This window comes from Cololabis saira, chromosome 12 (assembly GCF_033807715.1).
Source record: "Cololabis saira isolate AMF1-May2022 chromosome 12, fColSai1.1, whole genome shotgun sequence".
Classification (NCBI taxonomy): Eukaryota; Metazoa; Chordata; class Actinopteri; order Beloniformes; family Belonidae; genus Cololabis; species Cololabis saira.
In genome coordinates, this window is record NC_084598.1 from 31,281,104 (window position 1) to 31,297,470 (window position 16,367).

At 40.2% G+C, this 16,367-nt stretch overlaps 1 protein-coding gene across 1 annotated transcript; it reads right to left on the reverse strand.

Moving 5' to 3' along the window:
- Positions 1–10: 10 nt before the first annotated feature.
- On the reverse strand, positions 11–16,251 carry chdh (choline dehydrogenase). Its single transcript, XM_061736594.1, has 10 exons — positions 16,210–16,251; positions 11,191–11,615; positions 10,366–10,596; positions 9,348–9,514; positions 8,126–8,277; positions 7,819–7,948; positions 7,569–7,703; positions 6,667–6,809; positions 2,721–2,823; positions 11–2,619 (listed from the first exon to the last, which is right to left on the reverse strand). The coding sequence occupies exons 2-10, from the start codon at positions 11,589–11,591 to the stop codon at positions 2,201–2,203; spliced, it is 1,881 nt and encodes a 626-aa protein (XP_061592578.1). The 5' UTR covers positions 11,592–11,615; positions 16,210–16,251; the 3' UTR covers positions 11–2,200.
- Between the last annotated feature and the right edge of the window lie 116 nt (positions 16,252–16,367).

A 16,367-nucleotide genomic window follows, 5' to 3' on the forward strand; every position in this document is an offset into this window, starting at 1 on the left:
TCTTAAAGAAAAAAAAAAAAGAAAGGACGCAATGAACTTGAATATTTCTGCTTTCTAAATATTTGGTGTATAAAAAAGAGCTATTACTTTGTAGCATAAGTACTATTATCTTATAGATTTTGTACTAATGAAAGCAAGAACCCTGTTTTGTACATTTTTGCCTGAAGTGACAACAAACCTGCTGATTTTTGTAACGGTCTCCAGGACAAGGTTGGGACGGCTTGTTGACAATCAGTACGGGAGAAACGTAAAAATAAAACTTGTTCACAATGAATTCCCTTCCTGATCCGTGTTTAATGATTCACATCATTTTTCCTTCATCGGGACCGAAGAGATTCACACGTCGCTACGATGACGCTTTGCTACATCAATGAATATTAGCTAGAAACACAAAATCATTCAAGTGAGTTTCGATGCAGAACTTAATGCTGTTCTTTAAAGCTGATAACACTAAAGGACGACTTCATTGATCCGTTAATTCATTACATAATCTCAACACCGACGTGTCAGTGCTTGATTGAAACAAACTTCATCTTTCAGTAACACTGATATAAGCAAAGTAAAGTAAAAGTATTATGAACTTAAAGGCATTGATGATTTAATTATACTCTCAAACATCTTTGTAAACATCCACAGTAGAGAAAGAGGCAGAAAGACACAAATTGATTCCCTTGTAAGAGTACTTTCCTGAAGTATTTAGTGCATATAAAGTATTTGTTTTAAGACTATTAGCTAGCTATTTTGAGACTGAGTTAGTCATTACTACTGCATAGATCACCCAGGCTGGCTGAGCAATGGTGCCACTGAAAACAGTCAAAGGTCTGAGGACTCAACAGTAAAGGTAAACGTATAAAAGGATGCAGATGTAGGTTCAGTCTCGTGCATGTGCAACAACACGGGGCAGGGAAAGAAAACACATTTATGTTAGTGTGATGGCTTTAAAAGAACATTCTGGAGTCAAAACAATCCCATGTGTATTGTTCGATAATAACAATAGTAATATGTAATTCCACTTATGTGATAACAAACCGAGGTAATGTTAACTTTGTATGTGTACAAAAAGTGTATAAAAATACCTGTCACCTTCTCTGTTAACAGATGCAGAAGGAGCAGAGCTAACAGTCTCGGCTTCCATCGCTTATTTTGTCGTATCTATGGAGGCAGATGTCGTGACCTCTCCCCACTTTGTGTCCGTCACAATGTCCGACATGTCTGTCGCCTTGTTCAGAAGTATAAACCTTTACACTCCCTTACTGCTTAATAATAAACCAAGAGTTGGTTCAACTCCAGGATGCTCCTTTAAGCTGTGGTAGTGTTGACGCAACAAAAAGGAAGCTAATTTTGTTCGGTGAGTCTCAATCTGTACAGTATGTGATTATATTGTTTTGTTCTTTCTCCCACATAAAAATAAAATAATCATAATAAAAACATGATACTGTATATGTTCATGCAGCAGAGCTGATGTGAAGGTTTTCATACCATAATAAAAGCCGATAATAAAGGTAAAAGTAGCACAGTGACATGAGATACAGAGGAAACTGAAGTCAACCACTGACATCAAGATTGTGATCATGGAGATGTGAAACCAGTGAAAAGATATTTTTTCTCAAGGTTGTTGAGGCAGCAAGTGCTCAGGAAGGAAGATAATGACACTTAGAAATGACTGATATAAATAATCAGAAGACAGAGTGCTGCTGCAGCTGAGACTGCAGGCTGCTGATCGACAGATAAAAGTCATCGCTGCACACGAGAATGCAGCTGTGAACTGCATTTCTAATGAGATGCATTTCCTTCATGTTCTGTAATCTATACTGGCTTTGAGTTGGCAACATTTCAAATGGACTGAGATTATTAGGCAGAATGTTACGTGGTTGTAAAACAGTGCTACAAAGGTCAGTGGTAGTAAAAACAAGTGTGATGGCGTATCAACGTTTGTTAATCTTCAGAAACGGAGGTCTGACTGACCAGCGCACATTCAAACTGACCTTTAAATCTTCGATATAAAACGTAAACGAGTAAAGTTGACAATGAATCATTTGTCTACAAATCAAAATGTTAATACGGCAACATTCACACATTAATTCACATTGTTTCATTGATTAGCATCCAATCAATGATGCAGCCAGACATTCACCTCCTGACGGATTGTGTCTTGAGCCACCAGTACCCTCTTCCTGCTGAAAGCCCGTCTTCTCTCCGTTCATCTCTGCGTGTCGAGCGTGGGAGGTCGGTACACGGGAACGCCGCGGTCGTCGAGAGGAGGGCGGCCTCGGATGATATCAGCAGCCTTCTCTGCCATCATGATGGTCGGCGCGTTCAGGTTCCCGCTGACGATGCTGGGCATGATGGAGGCGTCGACCACGCGCAGCCGCTCCACCCCGAGGACACGGGTGTGGGAATCGACCACCGACATGGGGTCTGAGGGCGAGCCCATCTTGCAGGTGCAGGACGGGTGGTAGGCGCTGTCCGCCTTCTGGCGCACAAACGCGTCGATCTCGGCATCGGATTGGACCTGAGGACCGGGCTGAACTTCAGGACCACGAAACGGGTCAAAGGCCTTCTGGGTAAAAATCTCTCTGGACAGTTTGACGGATTCCCTGAACTCCCACACGTCCACATCTGCAAGGAAAAGAGGCGACAGAGACCGGACTCTGGCTTCACGACATTCTGCTGATGTTTCCACATTCAAGATTGTCTCTACTAAAGAAGCTGGATCTTACCTGTGGAGAGGTAGTTGGGCTGCAGGATCGGGTGATCCAGAGGGTTGCTGCTCTTCAGCTTCATCCAGCCCATGCTGGTGCTTCTCATTGGGCCAACATGAACCTACAACACAAAAAAACAAGTTTCTTCATATTTAGTACACGAAGGAATTTGACAAAAAATGTCAATCTTAAACTCTCAGAATCATTTCAATTTCTCCCTAAAAGTAATGACTTTAATTCTTTAGTAAAAGTTTGTTGAATTAGAAAGTTGGATGGTTTAATGTGAGTAAAGTCCTCTTTTCACAGCTTTCTTTTTTTAATGCACTCACACACACATATTAAAGGAACAGAAATTAAAACACATCTTGGCAAAGGGGGAAAGCTGGGAAAGCTGGGACCTTCCACCCTGCATGTCACATCTTCCTTTTTTTAAAGCACTCAGACACTACAATACAAAATAAATACAAACAAATTCAAAATTAAGAAAGTCATATATATTTGACCGGGATAATAAGATGACCCAGCTTTCCACCAATACTTAAACGCACCATGTACGGACAAATCTGCGAGGCCTCTTGGAGGCGGGAAAAGAGTCTCAAATCCATTTGTGCGTTAAAGCTTTGTCCGCGTGTATCAGGCGATTTGTGCATGCGTATTTAACAATTTGTGTGTGTAGGAGGCTTTTCGTAATTATTGTTTTGTCCGTAACTTCGAGCAAGTTACACACGCACAAATCTAATAATACGCACTATAATAATAAGTACTATGCGCAAATCAGATAATACGCACACACAAATGTTTTGGGGGGGGGTCAAGTTGCCTGGTGGATGGTTGGATTTCCTGGATGACTTGTGGTAAAACGGCAGCAGAGAGGAGTTGGAACCCTGAGAGAGGTGCAGTGAGGGGGGCGTGGATGACTAGGGGAGATAGACAGCTGGACGTGATAGGGATCAGTTGCTGGTGGACAGCAGTTATTTTTGAGTTGAAAAATGTCGTCAGGGAGTTACAGTATTCAGTGGAGTGGAAGTGAGAAGGAAAAGAATCTGGGGAACAAGTTGTTGAACGAGTTGTTGAGCACTGACAACAGGGTCCAAGTGTTCCCAGAGCATGATTTTATGGAGACCAAAATTGTCCAGATAAGAAGGGAAGTCTTCGATGAGCGTATGACTAGTGTTGTCCATGTGAATATTGAAATCACCGAACAGCATTATATTGGATGAGAGTGAACAGATGTGGGTGAGAAATGTAGTGAAATCATCAATGAAATCCTTATTGGGTTTAGGAGGACGGTAAATAGTGACTAACATATTTGGAATAGGTCCATTCAGTTGTAGAGCCAAAGATTCAAATGCATATATATGCCATGAATAAAAGGTTTTTACCAAATCATGGTAAAAACCACTTATATATATGCAGACAGGGGGAAAAGAAAAAGCCACGTTCTCGCAAATTAGTAAAAGGCAAAGAAAGAAGTTTATTTTTCTATCTTATGTTTGCTGATTACGTCTCTAGGATTTCAGTCACATACAGGACTGTCTCAGAAAATTAGAATATTGTGATAAAGTTCTTTATTTTCTGTAATGCAATTAAAAAAAACAAAAATGTCATACATTTTGGATTCATTACAAATCAACTGAAATATTGCAAGCCTTTTATTATTTTAATATGGCTGATTATGGTTTACAGTTTAAGATTAAGATTCCCAGAATATTCTAATTTTTTGAGATAGGATATTTGAGTTTTCTTAAGCTGTAAGCCATGATCAGCAATATTAAAATAATAAAAGGCTTTGCAATATTTCAGTTGATTTGTAATGAATCCAGAATGTATGACATTTTTGTTTTTGTAATTGCATTACAGAAAATCACAATATTCTAATTTTCTGAGACAGTCCTGTAAATGTGGTTAATCTGAGAGCAGCTGTAAAGGTAATGTGGTTTCTGTTAGGGCTGAGGATGTGGTGAGAGAGAGGTGCAAACATGTTGAAATCTCATCACTTCCTCACAGTCACACTTCTTTGGAAGACGCTTTTTCTAAAACCACCGTAGCTAATTACTTGGAAGAGCCTCTGGTTGTGTTGGCTTTGTGCCGTAGCTGTTTTTCCAAGGACCTGTGGTTGGGTTAATAATCACATTTCCTGCGAAAGCTCTCAGGCTTTTCACAAGTGATGGTGGAGTCTTTTCAGTGTACACAGGAGTGTGGATTCGGGCGAACCTGTTTGAGTATCTGTTCTTTACTTGAGGGTAGTTCTGCAGGGAAATGTACCAATACATTAAAAAAGATACAAATGCTGTTCTCGTGACTGCACAACATTTATATGATGTTTTTCTTTCTAAAATTGATAAAGCAAACAAAAATAATGTTTCTGTTCCCGCATGTTGACCGTCACTTAGGTGGATCAGGTGGTCAGGTGGTCTTGTGCAACCATGACGACCACAGTAGAGAAAGATATGACTGTCCACTTAAGTCCAGGCATGTTCTTATCTTAAAATCAAGCCTTTTGAAAATAATAATTACTCAATACATTTCAAATGTTTACTATTTACTACACACAATCCTTGATTTAAAAAAAAACAAAAAACTATCCTTCCAACCTTGCTGGGGTATGTGGCTGAATATTTACTGTTCCAGATGAACAGAATCATCCGCATTGTTGTAACAGCAGCAGCCGTTTTATTCCATGATGCTCAGTCATACATTGTATTTAGAGTTTTGCCCTCGAGCAGAGAGTTTTTTTCAACTCTGTTTTTTCTAGCGATTCGGAGCGGCCAGGTGGGGAGGGATGTAGCTGACCTTACTGCAAACATTATCACTTGTTTATTCTTTCAACACCATCCATCCATTTTCTATACCCACTATATCCTTTGCAGGGTCACAGGGGTCTGCTGGAACCTATCCCTATGCCAGGCAGGCGAGAGGCAGGATACACCCTGGACAGGTCGCTAGTCGATCGCACAGCCAAATACATACACACAACCAGACATACTCACACCTACGGGCAATATATAATCATCAGTTAACCTACTATGCATGTTTTTGGACTGTGGGAGGAAGCCAGAGTAACCGGAGGGAACCCATGCAAACTCCACACAGAAAGGTCCTGCCGGGCCTGGGAGTTGAACCGGGAACCTTCTTGATGTGAGGCAACAGTGCTAACCACCAAGCCACCATGATGCCCTCTTTCAACACCATTATTACCGTAGTTAAACTCTATTATTATTGTCTCTTATAGAGAAAGCTTGGATGTAAACTGAAGAAACAGACTGAACTGACACTGTCTTATTGTCTGTTTGTTTGAGTTTGTTTAGAGTAATACAGTATACTATAAGCTGCACAAATGCATAGTTAAAGAGTCCATGCACTTACTGGCTGTTCAAAAGCAATGTAATGTTTCCACACAGCTTAAACCCTGCCTGAAGATATTTTTTACTGTTTTAAGTTGTTCTGTTATTGTTTCCGATAGTTTGGAGCTGCCAATCAGTGGTATGTGAGTTAAAAGTTGTACGTCTTCTACACAAATAGACAAACACTGAACATACATGTGTGTACTCTTTACTGGTTTATTATTGTTTTTTAAGATTTTTGATGGACATTGAACACTCAATTATTTTTAAAGGCGAGCATTATAGTACTTTACTTAATATAACTGTCCGAGTAACATTTAGTTGTATTGGAATAACATTTGGCAGGAGTATCTATATTTTGACGTTGTCCAACAACGACATGCATCAGTCTACACGTGAAACAAAACAGTGGATTGGACGCTTTTTTCCAGGGTACACCTGAGAGCTGGGACAAACTCCAGCAGATCCCTGTGAAACTGAAAGGGAATGTGGGGGCGTACATAATGGATGGATGGGAAACTAAAACCAGATAATGAAGAGGCAGTCATAAGATGACAAACTGTTTCCTGGTAAAAAAAAAAAAAATGAAAAATGAAAACAACAAATTTGACAAAACTCACCTGATAAGCTTCTATCTTGGAAGCTACTCGTCCATGGTCGATAACTTGTGAGGGCAGGAAATGAAACTGGATGTCAGGGTGTGTGACGTTCGGCCGACTGCGTATGAAGCCTCCACTCTCCAGGTGAGCTGTTGCTCCATATCCTGCGTTATTGCCACGGCAGGTGACCGAACAAAGATGATATCTAATCAGTCACGCACCAAACTCTAGACAAAAACATGTGTCAAACTAAATGATGTATGTCAATGCAGGTTTCTTCTTACTAAATAATAAGAAACATGCACTGACAGCCCTCTTTTTTGTGCTTTTCTGTCAACATAAGATCTCAAACCAGATTTGATTATCACCAGATTGGATGACGTAGCTGCATGCTTGCATGCTTTGGTGACATAGCTGCACCACCAGCATGCTGGTGGTGATGCAGCTATGTCAGTTTAAGAAAAAAATCAAATAAAAAAAAACAACCCCATCTTTGTAGCTCTAATTTATTGATCGTCTACAAAATAAATGTTCACAACAACTGAATTTAAAATGTAACCTGAAAAAACAGCTGTTTTTGCAAAACTCCATTAACTCTACGTAGTTCAAGGCTGGACCACGTCAAAAGATGTTCAATATCTAAACAGGTCATAGAAATGAGAGATTACGAAAAACTAAATAAAACAAAATCGTAGCTTAGACAGTTTGGTGCTTTCAGTGTGTTGAAATCCACAAAAAGACCCCGACCCCACCGCAAACCGAACTATTTCCTTCATGGAAATTTTTTTTTTTTAAATAAAAAAAAGAAAGATTAAAGAGATTAAGAAGATTAAAATGCATATATACAAAATTGAAGTGAAATAAATAACTTTTTGAAGAACATATGAATGACTGTGCATGTGCTCATGGGTGATTTTGGTTACCAGTGAATATGCTGAGCCACTCGAGGCCTATCTTGATCATATGAAAAGGTTTCTGCGCCTTGTAGAGGGTGATGGGTTGAGTGCACTTCTGCTGGACGTAGAGCTCCAGGTGGTCCTGCAGGTTACTACCAACACCTGTGGAAGAGACACCGGGTTTTATGACTCGTTCAAAAGTTTTCACAGGTTCATATTATCGACACACGATGACGTGCATCGGCATCTAAAAGGATATCCAGGGACATAAACGTACCTGGTAGGTGTTGGACGACGGGGATGCCGAGCTCTTTCAAGTCGTCTGCGTTTCCCAGCCCAGACAACATGAGAAGCTGCGGGGAATTGATGGAGCCACCGCTCAGAATCACTTCTTTTTCTGCAAACACCTGACAAGAAAAACCCTAAACCTGAGTGTGAGGACTGCAAACAGAGGACGCACAGGGGATATGGGGAAACCACTTTCTAAAAATTGAATGAATTAAGCAATATTAGGTTAGGTAAAAAAAATAATTTTATATATATAATAAAAAATTCATCAATCAGGTCTGATAACTTTTGCTCACTTTCTTCTTCTCTCCATTCTGCAGGTATTCCACCCCCACGGCACGGCTGCCATCAAACAGGATTTTGGTGGTCAGGCAGCTCACTTCTGCCTTCAGATTGGGTCGTCCCAGGGCAGGTCTCAGGTAAGCGCTGGCGGTGCTCCACCTTTTCCCTGGATTGATTAGGCCAATAAGGCGTTAGCAATATGTAAGGAATAATGCCCGACGAGGTGTACATTATCAGAAATATATGGACGACGCGGGGGCGTGAACCGTCTGACGTGAAGCAGAGGACGGTTTGCCTCCGCGAAGTCCATATATTATACCACGGTCACTTACCAAAAAACATAAATATTACATAAGTTATTCATGCATTCATGCATTTTAATGTGTTTTTAGTTGAAATCTAATTAGTTTTATAACAAGCCACAGCTGAGCGACTGAGCGGACTATTTAATCTCTCTTCTGCAGCCACTTGTTCGTTTAAAGTTTGTGGCTCGCGATTCTCGCCACTGCTTCCCGGAGCATTGGGAGATGATAAAATGTTGCTCCATTTTGGTCTCTCCTGTACTGATGGAGCCCAGTAAGCCTGCAGGCTGCTCTCACAGCGATGACCCGTCACCGACATGATCTGGCGAGTTTCCAGTCCAGCATCAGAGAGACGGCCGACAGCTGTGCTCCGGAGGATATGTCACCTCCTTGTGCCGTTTCTCCGCTTTCTTTTTATTTTCTTTTCTCTCCTCTTCTGCATCCCAGTCATCAAAATTGTTAAATTCACCAAATAAATTAAAAGAAATGACAAAATCACTCATGTCGTCGTCCTGTGGTAGCCGGCTCTTCTTCTCTGAATCTCCGTTGCCGTGGTTACCACCTGGCAGTTGATCCAGCGCAATGATATTAAAGTTGTCAGGCAATTAGACCGAACTTGTTTTCTAGGTGTAGGTTATCACTTATAACCTACACCAGCCAATCAGAATCGAGCATTCACACAGACCGTGGTATAAATACAATCAATACAGTAGATTTTCTGGACTAAATTATTCAGCACTTCTGAATAATGTATTTGAGCTAGAGCTCATCTATCGCAGAGCTATGAGCGCAACAACCACCCCAAATCAACAGGCAGCTACACAGTGCTGATGAAAAAAATAGTTTGCTCTTCTACTATTAAACTGTTCTGGACGACTCTTTTTTCTTTGTTTTTATAAATCTGATAGATAATCTAGTTTGACGATCCTTTTACCTTCATGGATGGTCATGTCCATCCAGCCCAAGCCTTCCTGCTGGTATCCGTTCATGTCGTCAGTGAAGGGGTACCCGGCCTGCTGCCCGGCCTCAATAAAAGCTTTGTGAAGGGGATGGTTGGTCTTTCCTCTGGACACGTGAAGAGGTCCGCTGCCACCCCTGTACCTGTAACACATTACACACACATGTTAGATTTCCCCAAGATGGAACCAGTTTCAAAACACTCACTGACAGTGTGAATCACAAGGTCACAGAAAAAACTATCTCTAGAGACATTGATTCTTCCCAGAAGCAGTAAAGAAAATGTGTCATCAAAATTAGAGCCAAGGACTGACATGGGGCCATGGGGAAGTATTTTCATGCTGCTCTGCATCTTTCATTGTTCAACAATGTATCACACCAAGTTTCCTCCTGGACACCTGAAATAAATTAAAATCTCTGGCTCTTCAAAACAAACTGGTTGTGAAATATTGGCCTAACTAGGCCAGAAGGCAATCGATTATCTACTAGCAACTGTTTTTTCTTTCTCCACACTAATAAAACTGCGCTATGTTGAGCAAATCTTCAGATAGAGTTGACTGTAAGCATTTTGGTTGAGTACGTAACTTCTTTTTTTTAGCACATCATACATTTTGTTTTGCTTAAGATGATTTTGTCTCTGCTCTAAATATCTTTTTAAGATATTAGGCAAGTCCATGGAAAATATATTTATTCAGTTCTCAGAAGGTTTGCTTCAGATTTAGGCACAAGAATGACAGAATATTTATCATATTTATTTGCTAACCAGAAAAGACAAATGTGCTTAAATATACCATCCGCATTTCTAAGATCAATTGTTTACACCCAAAACCTGGAAGGTTTGTGAGATTCAGCCACTGACACTTTTGGGGTTGCAGCCCCCTTAAAACTCTGTTAATGCCTAACAAAAACATCCCAAAATAAAGAAAACACATGCTCTTAAAATGTCCTGAAAAAAGGAAACTAAAGAAATGCATAGAGATATTTTTTTTCAGTACCTATTTTCTCCGAGCTCGTGACACTGAGCTTTCCTGAAGTAAGGCAGGCAGTGCTCATAATCCCAGCCCTCAGCGCCTTCCCTCTGCCAGCGGTTGTAGTCCTCGGCGTGCCCGCGGATGTAAACCATGGCGTTAAGTGAGGAGGACCCTCCCCAAACACGGCCCCTCGGCCAGTACATCACCCGGTTGTTCATATGGGCCTGAGGTAAAGTGTGGTAGTACCAGTTAAACCTGAAACACACCGGGACACAAAAACAAACACATTTCTGTCAGACTATCAGGTCTGAACTAGGAATGGGCGATAATTTACCGTTCACGATAAACCGTCAAAAAAATTCCCTGCGGTAAGAATTTGTCATCTCGCAGTAAAAACGATAAATTCCCGTTGATGACGTTTTTGTGTAAAGCTGATTTATAGTTCTGCGTTAAATCCATGCACAACATACGTGAAAGAAAGAAAGAAAGAAAGAAAGAAAGAAAGAAAGAAAGAAAGAAAGAAAGAAAGAAAGAAAGAAAGAAAGAAAGAAAGAAAGAAAGAAAGAAAGAAAGAAAGAAAGATTTTATCAATTTAATTGGTGTAGTTTAGTAGCATTTAGTATCTTTTAGAGCAGTGTTTTGGGGGCTCCAAAGACTGAATGTAAAATGTAATGTAAAAATGTGGAGTTGAATTGGTATTTTTTTTATCGTCATTTTTATCGTTATCGGGATAAATGCCAGAAATTATCGTGATACATTTTTTAGTCCATACCGCCCATTCCTAGTCTGGACAACATCGATATACTTAACAATTAGGCCGTGTGATAAGAGGTTTTATAATCACTTTACTTGTCATCACAGAGGTTGTAGGTCAGCGCAGCTGGCATGTGGATCTTCCAGGAGAGTCGGACACTGCCCAGCCATTTGTCTTTAGGCCCGGCTTCCAGCAGCAATACGGATTCATGAGCATCCTCTGTGAGACGGTTGGCCAGGACGCAGCCTGCTGACCCGGCCCCGACCACCACGTAGCTGTAGGAAGGCGCTTTCTCATTCCGCTGAGAAGCTGAGGCACTAAAACATCTGTGTGGGTTGGAGCGGGGAGACACCGGCGCCACATGTGTCTTCTTGGCAAAGAAGTAGGATTTCTGCAAACAGGTGAAGAAGCATCGGCCGTCCTTCATGGATCGCCCTCGACTCGCCATCACAACTCTTCTGGCTCCTGACTGGCCAACTGTGGCCAGAGGCAGCATTCTGGGAGTATCTTCTTTTATTCACTGGAATAACAAAAATAAAATTAATTCAGCACAATCTTGATGTGGAATTAAAACTAATGAACTTTCTGAAAGTAACATTGATTTTCTGCTACGTTGTGTTATGTCATGCTAAATATGCAAATGTCCAATTAAAAAAAAGGCTTTTTAAGATTATTTTGAATGTTAAGATTTCACATATTGTAATCAAATCTTGGAATAATATTTGTGGCCTTCATTTGTTAATTACCTCTTTGTTGCTTAAGACAATTTTGTACAAAGAAAAAAGAAAAGCATGACGTGTGTGTGTGTGTTTGTATTACAGAATGTATTTGCGCAAAACTGTTTCCAAAGTGAAGATGCTTTTTTGTGATCACAATCACATGTGAACAACTTTCTGGTTTTAACCTCCCACATGTCTCCTGTCAGTCTGTAAGATTAGTCGCGCCACATTGACTTCTGCATCTCATATTCCAACAGACATGTGGGCGAAACTCATTAAGTTATGAAACTGTGGGACTTACAATAGAAGTAAATGTAGAGACTTGTTGAAAAACTGAAGGGACTTGATGTCATCACAGGTAGACTTACGGTAAAAACATTATGCAGATTCAGCAAGCGTAAAATCCATGCAGGTTTTAGTCAATGAGCAGGATTGACGGACAAAAAAACAAAGCGCTGCTCTAGTCAATGACAACACAACACATTTACAGTCTTTAAACCAGACAAAACCACGAATAAGAATTGGGATGAGAAGTAACTCCATGTATTATATGGAGATAATCCGTATAATAGAGATAATCCCACTACAGTTGCAGAAGCTCTGGGAGAAATGTCTCATCGTACCTCCTAAAGATATTCTACTCAACCTTTAATTTATGGAAGAATTCCTGTGCTGGGCAAGATGCTGTTTGGTTAAAAAGGTTTCTGCATGTAATTTTCCCTAAAAAACAACTACAAGAGAAAAGCGGCTAGCAAGAAAACTTTTTTTTGTATCAAAATGGATGATCTTTCAGCAAAAATAGGGAAACAGCAGGACAATTCAGTTTTTTCAAGATTTCAGATTTTACACAGAAGGACTGGTTCATCAAACAAAGCAGCAGTAAGGCAGGAATGATTCCAGTGCTTGATGTTAACAGATCATGTGATCCTGCTAGTTCACTTTTGTTGCCTCCAGATGCAGCATGTGATGTCTTCAGCAAAAGGTTTCCAGGCAACAAACATGACAGTCCATCCAATGCATTCATGATGACATCTGAGGAATCCAGTAACGGCTCAATTAGCTCATTATTTCATTTTTATCTACATAGAAATAACATGTTTAATGTAAAGAGTGACATTTAATGCAATGATCTTTTTATTTGGTGCCAAAGAGGATGTAATTTCCACAAGTCTGTGGTGGTGAGTGCAGCTTAATCTGCAGTCATGTGTTGGGGTAGAAACATCAGAGCTAGTGTCCGCTGCAGTACAGACCGCTACAGGACATCCTCCCTACCCACTTCTTTAAACTCACTGCAATGACTCTTTAAAGAGACTAAATTACTGACTGTTGCTAGAACATGAAAATGTCAAGATTCCTTAAACTCCTCTCACTTCTGACCTTTTGTGAGAATTCCACTTTAACCCTACTGGGAACAATTCTTTCTGTTTTGGAGGTGCTAATACTAATTCCTTGCTTTGTACTTGGGTGCAAACCAAACTGAAGATCTCCACTCAAAGATAACAGTACCACGCCGTCCACAAAAGCCAGACCACCAAACCAGACCCCTGACAACCCTTGGCTGCATGTAGATAGTCCTACTCCCATCAGGACAAACAATATCAAACTTACTACTGGCAATGTTGGCCGGTGTGGCATTAGCAGTAGTGCACACTCTGTACCAGTCTGCCGTGGTAAAGAGAGCGTTTACCAGTTGCTCTATGTTCCTACCCTGACATGGAGAAGCTGCATTCAGCTTCTATGCTCCACGGGTCTGGAACTCCCAGAAAGCCTCAGATCAACTGAGCTCAGCTCAGTTTATTTAAATCCAGGTTGAAGACACATCTGTTCTCAGCTGCGTTTGGATAAAGTTCCAAATCTGCACTGATACCTTTTAAACTCAAGTTTCAAAGCCATCACCTTCCTAAACACACATCTGATCACCATCACATGGAAATCTTCTGGGCATTAAATACTTTTTTTTAAACTTATCTTGCACTTTATATATTTATTTATTTTTCTTTACTTATCTTGCACTTTATATAAAGACCAGCACCTGCGGTGAAGCACCAGTAAATCTGTTGTTATGACATATGAACAATGACAATAAAGAATCTTGAATCTTGATAACATTTTAACTACTGATTTTATCTATTGTTCTTTTTTCTTTCTCTCTATTGTTTACATTTTAAATCATGCTTTTTATTTAAGTGATGTTTGAATGTGTCTGTAAAGCACTCTGAATCACCTTCTTCTTGAATTGTGCTGTATGAATACACTTGCCTTGCCTATGTTCACAAATTGTAGTTAGTGACAAAGACAAGCAGATTGTAAATACAGAAGCATGAATGTCTGAGCTTCTTCAACAGGGTTTCTGGACTCTAGTAGAGATAAGTTCAGGGATATGGAGTAGAGCTGCCAATCCTCCATAAAAGAGGACTTCAATACACTGACCGATCAATAAGACACACCTCTCAAACGCAAATGAGCCAATGACTGTCTGGTATCAGTTGGACAAGGACCAGAGCCTGGACATCTGTACCTTTCACCTCCATATAAAAGCAATGAGAGACCATTTTGTGATTTTTATCCCAAAAAATGCCCCAAAACATGTTTGTGGGGTACTTGTAATACTGATTCCAGGAAACAGTTTACATTGGGATTTACTTCATTCCATTTCATAAATCCAAACCAAACAAAGCTGAATGTCTGCGTTGAATTACGCTGCTATTATCTTTCAGGAGATCAACAATGATGTCTGTGTTGTGGAAAAACTATGAACACCTCTGCATTTATACTTTTTGACCACCTGGGTGACTAACTGTGCTAAAACTGAGCGTATCAAGTTAACAAGAATAAAGATGTGACGGATGGTCCAAGTTCAGTAAATTTAATATATCATTTGCATGCAAGCGGGTCAAAATGTTCATTAGCAGCTTCAATGCAGAAGTGACAGAGAAATATAATGCATAGTCATTTGAACATCACAAGAATGATTAAGACTAAACACTAAATGATTGTCATAATAGGTTGTGCAGCTATGTGTGACAAAATATGAGTCTGCACTAACTGTACTCATAATGTCATAGTGTAACTATGGATAATATTTCCACCAAAGTCTGCATTTTTTCTACAGTAAATCAAAGCAACAGTCCATTGAACTCTGTCAGTGTTACTTATTTAATCATAATTATTATGTAGTAACACAGCTTTTGTTGTTAACTAACGCTAACATTAGTTAAATCTTCCAACAGGTAAACTGAGGTGGTCCATGCACCTGTTTTGAGGGGGAAGGGTTTTGTCTGTATGTCCAACTGGACTGTGTCTCCTGAATCTGGCCCAGGGAAAGATTCAGGAGACACTGAAAATATTATATTTCACAGCTGTCCCAAGCACACCTAGTGTCCTCTTGGAAGAGATGGAGGAGGTAGCTGGGAAGAAAGAGGTCTGGACCACGACCAGAATCCAGATAGGTAGGCTTTATGAATTAATCAATGATGACAATAAAAATGAAATGTGACTTGAAAGGGATATTCTATCTTTTTTTTATATATATCTTTTTATTTCACAATAATTTTCACAATTCACATTCACAATTTCTATTCTACCCACATTCCTACCCAAAGGGATATTCTATCTAACAACTTTACGTCATGGACTTCAGCAATAATAATATTATCTAATTTGCGCAAGCATGGATTTACTTTATTTGTGTTTTTACCAAGCAGTATTGATGTTTTTTTTAAGTTAAACTGAGAACAAAAGGAAATAAAACGTAGTTTCAGCTCTCCCTCATTAGATCTGAGGGATATTGGTGCAGCACTAAGTTCACATGACAGGTGTGAGGTCAGTCACCATAACAGGAAGTTACTCGGCCAGGTCAATGTCCCCTGAAAGACTGATCGCCCTGTTAACTAACTAATCAGAACTGGTTTTATTGCAAAAAGGAATTTACAAATATCAGCAAGTATGCACTTCTGCGGTGCATGCATGTAATCTGAATTTTTTCAACATTTTAACTCTTATTTTGACGTGTTGTTGACGAGATGTCTGCAAAGAGAAACTCATTTCACAACCCTCAGTCTGCAGTCAAAGCGGTCATAAGTGTCCTTTTCTCCAACTTTATGTTTGACTTAAATGTAGTTTTTAGACGTGCAAATGCTATAACAGACGTATAAAATGTATTTTAAAAAACTTTGAAGGGGTTAAGCTGACTGTTACACCGTTATTGATGCGTCTAGTTAGCCATATTTGAAGTGGACTGATCCACACTCTGCACAACACGGCTGTGAAAATGGCAGAGTGTGAACTCGAAACTACATTAAGTCGAAGACGAGCTATTTGCAAGTAGTTTGTTACCAAAGAAGACCGAAAGACAGGCCTGAACTGGTGAAGCGAGCAGAATATAGAGGCTCTTACCGTTTTTTCCCTGCAATGAACTCCTTCAGAGTCAGGGGCGGGGCTACTCGCCAGTGGGCGGGGCTAAGTGCCAGTGGGCGGGGCTAAGTACCAGTGGGCGGGGCTTACGCCTGCATTATGGTTCCGCCTTTAGTGTGTGAGTGAGAGGCATCATCTCA

Excerpts from the sequence above, each read along its gene's own strand:
- chdh (XM_061736594.1), bottom strand. The coding sequence starts at position 11,591 with ATGCTGCCTCTGGCCACAGTTGGCCAGTCAGGAGCCAGAAGAGTTGTG. Across the intron at positions 8,278-9,347 it reads GGACATGACCATCCATGAAG|GGAAAAGGTGGAGCACCGCC; the intron begins GTAAAAGGATCG and ends TAATCAATCCAG. Across the intron at positions 7,949-8,125 it reads AGAATGGAGAGAAGAAGAAA|GTGTTTGCAGAAAAAGAAGT; the intron begins GTGAGCAAAAGT and ends TTTTCTTGTCAG.